This window comes from Vulpes lagopus, chromosome 2, assembly GCF_018345385.1.
Source record: "Vulpes lagopus strain Blue_001 chromosome 2, ASM1834538v1, whole genome shotgun sequence".
NCBI lineage: Eukaryota > Metazoa > Chordata > Mammalia > Carnivora > Canidae > Vulpes > Vulpes lagopus.
In genome coordinates, this window is record NC_054825.1 from 126,433,877 (window position 1) to 126,446,637 (window position 12,761).

A 12,761-nucleotide genomic window follows, 5' to 3' on the forward strand; every position below is an offset into this window, starting at 1 on the left:
AACTCGTGTTACCGACAGACAAGAGAGAGATCCTTCCAGTTTTTATTATTGAAAACCCAGAGGTTTCAGATGGTACTCTGGAAAACTCTGAAACCATTTTGGTGAATGCCATTTAACCATGAACTTCTTTATACATAAAGCTGTCCAGTGACCAGAACCTCTCTAAAGCAGACATCCTGTTATTATTATTCCGGGTCAGTAAATTATTACTTGGCCCCAGATGGCCAGATGGGCTCTGCCCAAGTTCAGGGAATCCCTTAGGCCATTCCAAAAAATGAAAATAATTATTTCTCTGGGCGTGGCAGGCACTGCATATTTTCACAAAGGAGCAGAATGTTAAAAGCGTGCAGCCATCGGGAGACGCCCGAAAGACATTTAGGCTTTCAAAGCCTTTCCGCCCAACGTACTTCGCTTCCCTTAGTGAGGGCTTCTTTTACACACAGCTCAGGGTCTGGACCTACTGCTTTAGAGGATTCTCTGAATTTAGGCAGACTCTGCGGGTGCCAGCGGACCAACAGCAGGAGAAACATCCAATCTGTAGCCTTCCCTCGTGTCCAAATGCAGTCATGGTTTTTTGAATGTTTCTCCAGAAGGGTTAATTTTACCAACGACAGCACCGGAGAGAGGGGTTCTTAAACATCCCCCCAAAATCACTTTCACATGTGGCTTTCGAAGGCAGGGGAAACAAAGTGAAATGCACCTCAGGCAACTGCGAGGAGGGTGAGGAAGGCCTCTCAGGAGGGGCTTTACGGCTCACAGCAGGGCCCTCGGCTGTCCGGGTGCTGGCTGAGCTGCAGGAGGCGCCCACGCTACCACAAAAGCCCTTTGCACTAAACAAAATGGACGTTATCTCCTCTTCTAGGCTCTAGAGAGGTCAGAGAGGAAGAGCAGAGAATTACCCAGGAGCCAGGATACACGGTGGTGACGAACTGGAAGGAAGGAAGGTCACGCAGACCAGCACCAGGGGCGGCAAGGCCGGGAGGAGACTGCGGGCCCGCCTGGTGCCAGCTCCCCACCCACACCTGCACCCGCACCTGCTCGCCCGCTCCTGGGGTGCACCCCTACCACCCGAAGGGCCGCCTCCACGCCACCCCCACCGTGCAGGCTAGGGCCCTCGGCACCCCACGGCCGTGCTAACTGTGCCACAGAGAGGGTGCCAGGGTGAGGACGCCTGTGGGCTCCGTGAAAACCCCGCGTCCCTGGGAAACCATGAAGGCAAAGTCACCGTTCCTAGCTCTGGCCCTGAGACCGCTATCCCCAACCTGAGGGCGCGACGGAAGGCCGGGCGGTGTCAGGGACGTGCGATGCCAGCAGTAAGGAGGCGCTGTAGAGCGGCTGGCTGGCTGAATAGGTGGCCTTTCTGAGGCGCCCCCTGAAATAGGGCAGGAGGGTGAGGAAGAGGGCCCGAGAGGGGACGGGGACATGCAGAAGCGCTCGCGGTATTCGGGACAGGGCAAACATCTTGCGGGTGAACTCAGCTTAGCCGTGATCCTCATAATCCTGCCATCCCTCCGGGTCAGGTGGGTGGAAAGACTGTCCTTCCCATAGGAGCGCTGGGGACTTCAAGTAGGTACCACACACGTAATTACTCAGGCAAGCAGCTTCAAAAGTACCTCAAAACTACACTCTGTATAATCCCTACTGGGCTGGGAACACAACAGGTCACAATCCTTACAAAAGAGGTAAATCTAGTTACTCAATGTAAATGTATTACACTAAATGATTTGGTCTCCAATTTTCTCTCAAAACCATATTCACACTGAAGCCATCCTGAAAGTCCAGCGTATTCCAACACGAACTACTACGGTTCTGGGAGCCAGACTGGCTCAGTGGCAGAGGCAGGAGACTCCTGGGCACACGAGTCTGAACCCTGCACTGGGTGCAGAGATTACTTAAAAACAATACAAAACAACACTTTAATCTGTAAAACTCCTATTATAGAGATTTAGAAACTTTGGTCAAATTAGACTCCCATGCATAACTTTTTATTTTACGTTCATTAAGGATTATAATTTAAAGGTAATCAAAAAAACCCTACAAAATCAGTAGCAAAATGAAGATGCGGCAAAGAAATTTAAAAGATATTCTGTTGGGGGATCCCCGGGTGGCTCAGCGGTTTAGGGCCGCTTTCAGCCCAGGGCCTGATCCTAGAGACCCGGGGTCGAGTCCCATGTTGGGCTCCCTGCATGGAGCCTGCTTCTCCCTCTGCCTGTGTCTCTGCCTCTCTCTCTCTCTCTCTAATAAATAAATAAATAAAATCTTTAAAAAAAGATATTCCGTTAAGAGTCAAAATGCTAGAGTAGACTTAACTGCTCACACACTTTCAACAAATAGTAGTGGAATGCTATTGGCAGAGGGGCGGGGCGCATGATGTAAGTGGTCCATAAATGTTGGGTGAATGGGTAAACGGATGCGTGTGACTGCAGTTACAACAATCCACGGACGTGCCAAGTAAAACTATTTTCCTGCAGATCCTGGAGGACAAGAGCAAGAAAACAGCAGCAACTCCAACTACAGAAAAACCACTCAGAAGTGTAACAGGGGGTCAATTCCAGATTTAAATTTCACCTAATAGCATTTTAATGTAACTTCTACAACGAGTGAATGATTTCTACCGTAAATGGTTTCTAACGGATGGTACTAAGCCAGGACGGCAAGGAAGACGGTAATTTTCAACGTCTTCACCAACATTCCAAAGTCTCCAATTGCAAAAAGTACATCATTTTAAATGGATCATCAGATGGTGCCATCTGTCTTGCTTCTAGAAGATAAGTTTTCAAAACTATGTAATATTTCAAAGCATAGGATATTAAAACCATCTTACACACAGTCTGACAGGCTCTGGATTTCACACTGACCTTTGAAAGTATATAAATATGTCATTTGGTTTAGCTTTATGACACATTATCTTTCTCATCTGCTGTGCTCTGGAAAGGCTTCCTCTCCACTCCACCTCCAGTTCCTTGAGGGCAAGGCCTCCTCCTCCTTATTCTGACTCCTCCCCTTGCCCCACTATATGCTCTGACGAAGGCTACCATCCACTGAGGAACAAGACCAGACTCTGGAACGGATAGGGTTTTTCCTTATCACTGATTTCTGCTCTCATTCCCATCCCCCTGGGACTCCATCCTCATCCAGCACCAGTGGGATCTCTGTCCGACATGTGGGACTAGGTCATCTTCCCGCTTAAGGCTCTGCCATGGGCTTCCCGTCATTCCTACGATGGAATCCCAAACTGTTAGCGTGGTCTTTAAGATCCAGAGTGGACCTTCTGACCTCTCTGACTTTTCCTAAGCCCTTGTCATGTGAACTTGCAGTTCCTTGCACTAGTTCCTGTCTGGGGCTGTTGCATTTCCTCTTCTTTACACACGGAAGCATCTTCGCGTGTCTGCCTCCTTCTCTTCAGATTATGGTCTCAACTCACGTGCCCCATCTTTCCTGAGTACAATGAGCAAGCAGCCCTCCCAAACTACTTTCTAGCAAGACTCTGTTTTACCTTCTTAACCCTTACTCCTTAGTACTCTAAAAGTTTTAATTAACATGTCCGCTATCATCTCCCTCACTGGACTCGAAGCACTCTAGTCCCAGCAGAAGACAGGCCAGTCGGCTGGCGAGGCAAAATTAGCAGAGACAGCAGAAGAGGTATGTCAAGGCAATGGAAAGCTAACTTCCTTGGGAATACCAGATATTTCCAGTATGCAGGGAGCACAGAGACCTGAGGGGCAGCTGTGACACACCATTTCTCCCGCTAAATGAAATTCAAATGAAAATTTGTATGGTTTCCAAACGTATTTAGTAAAATAATTACCTACATCAGACATAATTTGTTATTTTAACACTGCCTCGGTGCACACACATGCGTGGTACTAATGGTGCATTTTCACACAAGGTCATGGTTTCCCAGCTGTCATCCACATTCATCAAAATTCGGGGTCATTTATCACCTAAATTGGTTGGTAGGTCTGCATTTCAAATTGTGGATTTTCAAGTACAGTCCTCCTGCAATATGGCATTTCTCACTAATGATCATAGGTTTCCACATAAGGGAATTTGATTTTCTTAACTGCTCAAAAAATCATTTCAACAAAATTTTAGGTGAATACATGGGAAAAAAGGAGTCTCCTATGGCTGTGTACAGAAATGAAAGGAAAAGGGGAAAAGCAAGAGAAGATCCAAGGATGCAAGGTGAACACCTTGTCTGCCTCCTGGACTTTTTCTTCAACTGTCCATGCTGCTGCCATCGGATGCTTCTCCTTCACGGATAAAATATCCTTGAAAAGATGGTCTCCTCTGCTCTATTGTTTTAAACAATAGACATAATCAACAAGTCAGACAAGTACATTACATCTATAGCAACACAAACATTAAACTCTGGGTCAGCAGAACAAACTGGATAAAGCAGCACATAAAGGGAGGACAAAATAGCACGTCATCAGAAACGGTTTTTCCAGAAAACACAACACTCTAGAGCTGAATGCTGACATATATTTTCAGAAAATCTGAAAATGAGGATGTAAACTGTATACAACTTCATGAGACCCTGCTGTTTTCGATCTTAATGTTGTCATCAGTTGTCTTTTCGGTTCAGCAATTACTTTTTGCTTCTGTTCTTGAAGAGCAACTTTTCCTTCACTGTCACAAACTTAGAAATTCAAAGCAACTAACAGCTTTGCCCTTTTTAAGAAAAAGTGAATAAAAATAGCATGGGAGTAACTCAAGTGCATACATGTTTGATAACATTCAAGCCAGACGAGAGAGAGGGGCGGATGAGTGTCAGGGAAAGAGAGGCCTGTAAAGAAGAGGGGAAAGGTGAAATTGTCAGGTAACACCTTCAGGTGCTTTTTAAAACAGTATTTTCATACAGTATGATCATTATCTTCTCATGTATGACAAATGAGCCCATGAAAGTTCTTAGTTGATAAACAGATTTTGGAGCATCAGAAAAGAGCTGCAGATGAGAATGAAGGGAGATACAGATTGAGAATATACTGTAAAGGCAACAGTTATACTGGTGGGGGGTGGGGGAAGAAATAAACCATGAAAAGAAAGAGTTCAGAGAGATGTTATGGTTGAGAATCCTCTCAAAACAGTAGTCTACATTTCATTACTAAAAACTTTCAGTATTAATATTAAATTGTGTCACATTTTGCAAATCTTCAAAAGAGCTCATTAGTTTTCAAAGCTAAGTTTAACTCTTCATCCTCACAGTAATTATCTTAAAACCATTCTAAATACCATCTGTATTCCTACATCCCTTTATTTAATTATCAAGTAAACTTTATTATTTCGGAAGTCCATAACTGAAAACCTTATTACATATACAACACACGATCAGTCTCTAAAAGTCACCCTACATTAAACATTTCATTACTGTTAATTTACTGGAGTATGATAGTGAAATTATTCTGCAACATTTGAAAATATTTTGAAACTCACACAATTTACTAAAAACTATGTCAATAAGTATTACATTGTTAATATTTAGTATTTAAAAAATTGTTAGCAACTACCTTAAAAAAGAAGGGAACAATTTCTAACTTCCTGAGAATCAACAATTAGCAACCCGAGTTTTATTGAAGAGCTGGAGTGAGACATAGAGCCAACAAACAGCTATTGACATACCCCTTGTGTCTGTAGGGACAGAGGTGTGATACGTCGTTTTTCCCATTCATTAGGGCGCGGCTCAGGTGTGGATTCCATAAAATTGCGCTTGAGTTCACTAATGCTAGCCTGATGTCTCAGTATGTCCTCCTGGGCCTTATCGAGGTCCTAGCAATACGTAACGTAATAAAAGGCAGAAATCCAAAAAGAAAAAAAAAAATCCCAGCAGGACAAAAATAAAAAAACCAAAAAATAAGACAAAGCAAACTTATGATTAAAAAAACATACTAAAGCAAGAAAAATGCCAAGTCTCAAAAGCCATATTATCACCTATGAATAGTTCATCAAAATTTGAAAGTAGAGCCAATTCATATTTTTTTATGATTCCCATTTTAAAAGGTTCTAATTTATTCTGTTTGGAATTTTTTTAAGAAATAATTACTTCTATTATTAGAAGGAAGCCATGGAATTACTAGTACTCAAAATGGCTAATAACCTTTCTAGTAACTGGACTTAAAATGCAGCCTATGACTTTATTCTTGCAAATTTACCTTTCTCATTGAAGCTCTTACTACAGCTGCATTCTATGACTATAGTAAATCAAGTAAAAATAGAGAAAGGTACTCAGAAGTACATTCAGCCTGATGGGAAAGCCAGATCAAGATCAGAGAGAGAGAGAGAGAGAAAGAGAGAGAGAACACCAAGGGTTGACTTTTTCCAGGAAATTCCAGCAATGGCTTTAATCCTTAAGGAATAAGAATAATGGCTTCCAGAGGTTAGTCCTGTGTGGCCTCTCTATAAAAGAGGGAACCCCGTATACTGGGTTCCTGTACTTGCTGAGCACGATTGTGGGGCCCAGCCACCCCACATACCAAATGGTCCTCATATAGACAAGGATGCAAGAAAACGACCAGGTCAATTTTCCTTGGAATGAGCCCCGACAAATGGTATTTGTGGGAATTTTTAGATTGGCCCTGATAAATAGTATTTGTGGGAATAAAAAGTAATTAGTGTTCAGGAGACAGTTTTAAGTGAGTTTTCAATGCTTTCTTACATTTCAAAATCATGGGGCCACCTGTGGATTATAGCTTTCATTCCACTCCCAGAGGAACAGGTCATGCATCTGATAAAATTAGATCTTCCACATTCATGCACAAGCATAGTAGCTCCTCTTGGAGCTTCTATAGCCATTTGCAAAAACTCATAATAATCTAAATCTCTTTGCATGGCATGGAAAAATGACTGTGGCTTGAGATCAGGCACATTTCTTGCATTTGTTCAAAGCAATGTTACACATATTACACTTTAGAGCATTTTAGTAAGTTACGCAAAATACATTTCCAATAGTTATCAAAGCTGCCAAAAGCAACCAGATTAGTCAGATTACTGAGAATTGCAGCTCTCTACTCAATACATCACCGTTTTACTAAAGGAGGAAAAATAACAACAAAAAGTTCTCGCGTGACACGGGGAACATATTTTACACATCTAATCGGTTGGGGTTTTTTCCTCCTCCTTTTTTCTCACTTTCTTTTTAATCCAAACAATCCCATTCATCAACATTTTCTCAAAGGTGATACTTTAAGTGGACCACATTCTTAATTGCATGGATTTAAGCAACGCTGCCCCCGAAATTGTGAGCAGAGACTACCGTCATTTCATGCCAGACCAGCAAAGCTCTGTTCCAGTGAGTGTATGTGAAGGATGGGATGTTACTTCAGATTCTACCCCACGGAGATAACCCATTAGGAGCGAAAAGATTTATCTGTAGAACTTCAAGAGTAACAGATAAAAATTTCACTAGTTTGATTAAACAGAGCGTCTTTTTTCCCAGCTGTCACTTTGAGAACTTCTAGCGGATTTATTCCTACCTAAGCCACTTTAAAGGAATGGAGTCGGACTGCTCCCATGCACTCCCAAGCTGAACTGTCCCCCATGCATCTCATGCAGATGTGCTCGAAGTAAGTTGCCAGCCAGCCTGTGCGTGACCTCCCGTCCACAGCAGCCTGGCAGCCATTAGGACAGAGTTGTTTTCTTGAATTATACAAACCTCCAACATTAAATTGCTATGTCTGACATAAATATTATCCCCTTCTACTCTCAAGGAATTTTTCTGTGAAATTAAATCACACACAGGGGGGAAAAGGCAAATAAACATAATTGTATCAATCAGCAGGCACCAGAAATGACCCAGAGTTGGACAGCCCAAGACATTAAAATACAAGAGGAATAAAAATCTTAAAAACCTAAAGCCACAACAAGCAAAACTCACATACATATCAGTCCTGAAAGTGCATTACCCCATGCACATTACACGCGCACAGATACACAATGGCAAGCAGCAGCCATCAGGTATTTAACCCGGGGCGGGGGGGGGGGGGGGATATCCACCTCCTTCAGCTAGGTCTCCTCTTCTTCCATCTTCACCTGAAAGTCATACAGCAAACGGCCAGAAAGAAGGGGCGTAGCAGTGGGAACCCTACCCACTGATGCAAAGATGTTATATTTGAACCAAAATGGTGAACCAGCATTACCAACCTTTACTCTTTGGCCCTCAGAAGATGCAGAACATAAAGCCACTTGGGTCTTTCTTCACCTATAGTGTCACACAAACGGTGGAAGGGATCCTTTGCAAAGGTGGAATGGAGAATGGAAGCTTCACTCTTTCTCAGTCCCTAGATCATGTGCTGCTTTTGTATGTTTTCACTCAAAAGTGAAAATATAAGAGTGTAAAAATGGCATAATTCCATCTGTCCTAACGTGAAAGGTCTAAATCAACTGGGTAAAAGGACAAAGTAGAATGATGAAAAAATGAAAACCAAATTTTACATCAGGGACAAATATTCACCTATAGTTCAGTTTTTTAACATAGATTTATTTCCTTGAGAGGAAAACTGATTTATTTTGCTGCTTGCACATTAAAATTGTATTTAAAACTACTCCTATTTGATGGCCACTTTTCTTTCGTAAAATTCTTTAAATAAAAATAGTTTTTCATGGTTGGGTAATTCTCAGTATCTAATGACCCAACCCAAAAGGAAAAAAACAAAAACAAAAACCCACAACCCTGTAAATTTAAAACTAACTCATGGAGAGGAAAAGCACACATAAGGAATAGAGTCAACAAAATTCTAATAACATCGTATGGTAACAGATTATAGAATTGTCAAATCATTAGGTTATAAACCTGAAACTAATGTTAACACTGTATGTCAATACTTCAGCAAATTAAAAAAAAGCATAAATCCTGGTAACTACTCAAAGAAAAGGAAGAGCAAGAAAGAAAAACAATGATTCTGAGACCAAAAGACCATAGTTAAACTTTCACATGTTAATTTATAGCAGAATCATACATGTTCCTTTTCTCCTTACTGGAATGACGGTGTCAAATCTGAGAGTTCAAAAGTGCTTTTTTTTTTTTCCTGAAACCAAGTATTTTTGAGGTAAGCAGGGAGCTCAGAGTATCTTTTTATCAGAAGGGAAAAATAAGAGCTACCCAACAATCTATTAAGGATTGTGGTCCAATTCCTTGGTCAATACTTAATTCTGCAACATGCCAATCTTTGGCATTCTTCAGGTAACCTTTAGGAATAGTGGTTTCTCCCACTATGCCTAATCATATAGCATGATCTTCACATTTTTCTTCAGGTTTGCTCTAAATTCTGACTTTCTCTACGTATGGACAGTACCCACAGGATAAGACTTGAAGTCACCAGACCACATTTAGCAAAACAAAACCGTACTGCACATGCTAGCACCAACCTAGCAGTGCAGAGGTAGCCCTACACAGGGGTAAAAATGCTCAAACCAGACACCTAATCTGGAATAAAAGGACACTAAGTAGCCCAACCTTAGGGCAAATCATCCAAATTTTCAAAAAGCCACGTTTCATTTTTCATAAGTATCTCTTAACAGAGTGGTATCTTCCTTACAAATACCTGACACTCTTTTATAAAACTACATGATTTAGAGATTTGAAAAAAAAAAAAAAAAAAAACTACCTGAAACTCATCCGATTCCCAAATGCTACAGTAACAGGGAGACAAGGAATTTCTGAGATTAGACCTATAAATGTCAGGAGTAAAGGTTACAGATTTATCCTCATAAATGCAAGAACGAGCTTGGCTTTCTAATGAGAAATAACACTAAGGAGTTCTACTCATATACATCAATCACAGTTACGTCCACGGAATCTTAAATTCTACATTGAGACAAGTTTCCATCTGAAAGGAGCAGCATTGATTGATACGATTGATGTTTGTCTGCAAAACAAACAGACCCAATATGGACTGTTAAGGGCAACACAGGTTTCCTGTGTTTTCTGTTTTGTTTTGAAGACCTAGTATGATCGAGATATTTACAAAATAATCCTGTAACTTTGCTCTCAACTTCAAAGGTGTGGACCTGGTCAGCGGCAGTCAACGAAGAGGAAGGGCTTATTTACACGTATTTCTCATGCACTAAAACACTGTATGCCGCAATGTGTGGACCATACTATTTTGAGGGTAATCAGTGGTGAATTTATGCACATGTTTACACTCTACAGTAGGGAGGGTAGAAGATGTCATGTTGTTGGCCCCACAGGTTAAAGCTTATGTAGGAGTGCCAGCAACTGCTTCCTCTTCCTCGGTTTTGTCGTTCAAGTCACGGTCACAAGAAACGTTGAAGGAAGTGGCCTTAGCCTCCAGGTAGCAGAGGGACAGAGCCAGAGGAAGGGCAAAGGTGAGAGAAAAAGGCACGGACTGAGAAGCAGAGAGAAGCAGCCCGAAGATGAGGATGAGCGAAGGAAGGAACGAAGGGGAGGTAATAGGAAGGTAGTGCTGGACGTCGGCAGGCAGGAAGGAGACCCAGACTTTGGGGAGGCTGGGGAAGGCCAGATACCCATCTTCATCGAGAAGCGAGGGGAAGCTAGGTGGGAAGCATTTGCAGAAATGGAAGGAAAAATACCCAAATTCGGAATCTTCAGGGCCAGCCTCTTTGAGAGGCTGCTCACGGGTGGGAGGACAGTCGGGCCGAGGAGGGGCTGCACCAAGACCCAAGACAGAGTCAAGGGGGGTGACGTCACCGTCTCCCTGCTCTGACGGGTCACCTGTGGAGGGCAGCTCTAAGCTGTCTAGCGTGATCCGGTCGGCCTCCCCAAAGGGGTCTTCCTCAGAAATGTCTGAGAGCAAGTCCCTCTCCGGGACTGGCGACAGGTTTGGGGAAAGAGATGAGACACAGCGAATGAGTGGGGAAGGCGGGCACATGGACACAGGCTATTGTCGGCAGCAAACCCATGATTGAGTGTGAAGTCACACAACACACACGTTCAAAGGAGAAACACAGGCAAGAGAGAAAGAAAAGAAATGGGCAGTTAGTGAAAGCTTGTACTCCTGCTGTTAACACAGCACAGTTAGAATGTGAATGACCCACTTCTAAAGAGAAAGACTGGACTACTCTTCGCATGAAATTTATAGCATAGATTGATTTAATTATTATTTCCTGACTGGTTGCGAATAGATCCAACGAAACTCAAAGAACATTCCTACTTTTAAATCTGGCTGCTGACAAGCATCAAAAGCATTAGCGGAAAGATCAGCTTACCCAGTCATTAGCCGAAGATAAGCAGAATTCCTGTGGAATGTCAAGTAACTTTTTAAAAATAACTACCTGTATCGAATAAATGAGGCAGAATGGTACGGAGACTCAGAAAGGCTGAGCTCTCTCCGTGTTTTAGATGTAAGCGGTCTCCTGGGCACCTCATTAGCCCAATTACAAAAGATTCTGACAATTCTTCAGTAGGTGAAGGGTATCCTGGTCATGATTTGTTATTTTTAACTGCATGATTTTTTCAACCAAATAATTCTTGCTGGTATGACGGTCCCAAACTCTTCAGCAAACGTATTGAGAGGACTTGATGGCAGGAGTCTGGGGCGTCAGGCCCGCATGGTCCCCAAGCCCTCGTCTACGCTGACAAGTGGTCAGACAGGGCTCCCTGAGCCACGGGCAGGTCCTTCATCTACTAGGTCCTCTACAGACTCATGTCGCAGGTCTTTACAGTTTTCAAAAGTTAAAATTTAGAAAACACTATAAATCTATTGCAAAATGTCACTTCCTCCTCGTATTCACTTTCAGTGTGATCTATAAAAAAAAGTGCTTTGTGCGTATACAGAAGAGATGTGAGGAACTCAAAGCCTTCATATCAACCTGTGAGTGACTTTACTTTCCTAAGGTAAAAAGGCATCGTAAAATAGTGACAAATTTGAAAACAGTGTAAGTTACTTCTCCATTCACCACGCTTTATGCCCCAAATAATGAGCTAATAAGCAACACACCATCTTCTCATTCACTATTCACAAAACAATCAGGCTTTGCTTAAGAATTTCCTCATCAGTTAGAAATTAATGAAAAATAACATTTTTCATAAAGACCATATTTGTTCATGTCAAAAAGAATTCAAGACAACGTTATTAAAATACTCAAGGCAAGCTACAGTTTAAAATTTACTTGTAACCAATATAAATTTCGAAACACCACAGCTCTTATAATGTAGAGATTTAACTAAAAAAAAGAATGATTTTGAAGACAGTCAAAAATGTCCGGCCACTAAATTACTTGTCTGCGTTAATATAATCTACGTTGAAGTATTGTGCTTTGAACAAGAATCAGAGAACAGTTAGAGACCCTGTCCAAGCCAGTGGGAGCCTACAGCCTGGGAACCCGTATCACAGACAACAGACGCTGATGCCTGCTTAACAACACACGCAACAGCCTCTCATCTAAGGACACATTGAAAATCAGGTTTTCTGCTAGTTTACCATACCTTTCCTTCAACGAATTGCACGTGAGGGGCTTTGGCCGGGCTTCGGAGGTCCCTGGTGCCGTCCCCATCCTGCACGGTGGCAGTGCTGTCCACCCCGGGGCCGGCGGGCAGCTCCCCAGCAGCACTGGGAAGGTCCTTCACAAGGCCTGGTTCCACGACGCCCAGCGGAGCTAGGAGAGAAGGGCACTCGGGTGACGGGGGCTCGTGTCCTGCCCACCAGGGCTGCAGGCGGCCCGACGGAGCGTCCTAGAGCTCAGAAGACGGCACCACCCCAGCTCCTTCTCGCACTTTCACCAGGTTCTTTTTTTTTTTTTTTAATTAATTTTTATGGGTGTTCAATTTACCAACATACAGAAAA

The 12,761-nt window shown here is 42.7% G+C and overlaps 1 protein-coding gene across 8 annotated transcripts in view; it reads right to left on the reverse strand.

The window, feature by feature from the left end:
- EPB41L2 (erythrocyte membrane protein band 4.1 like 2) overlaps nt 1-12,761 on the reverse strand; it is a 202,136-nt gene that overhangs the window by 22,597 nt on the left and 166,778 nt on the right. For 3 of the 8 annotated variants that reach the window (XM_041739352.1, XM_041739363.1, XM_041739346.1), the window contains 5 exons: nt 12,404-12,573; nt 7,652-7,714; nt 5,623-5,769; nt 4,194-4,295; nt 701-865 (listed from right to left, as the gene is read on the reverse strand). In XM_041739352.1, the coding sequence (XP_041595286.1) occupies nt 701-865; nt 4,194-4,295; nt 5,623-5,769; nt 7,652-7,714; nt 12,404-12,573 (647 nt within the window). The remainder of the gene's footprint in view (nt 1-700; nt 866-4,193; nt 4,296-5,622; nt 5,770-7,651; nt 7,715-12,403; nt 12,574-12,761) is intronic. The other 5 variants (XM_041739386.1, XM_041739376.1, XM_041739404.1 and 2 more) reach the window with 3 other exon arrangements.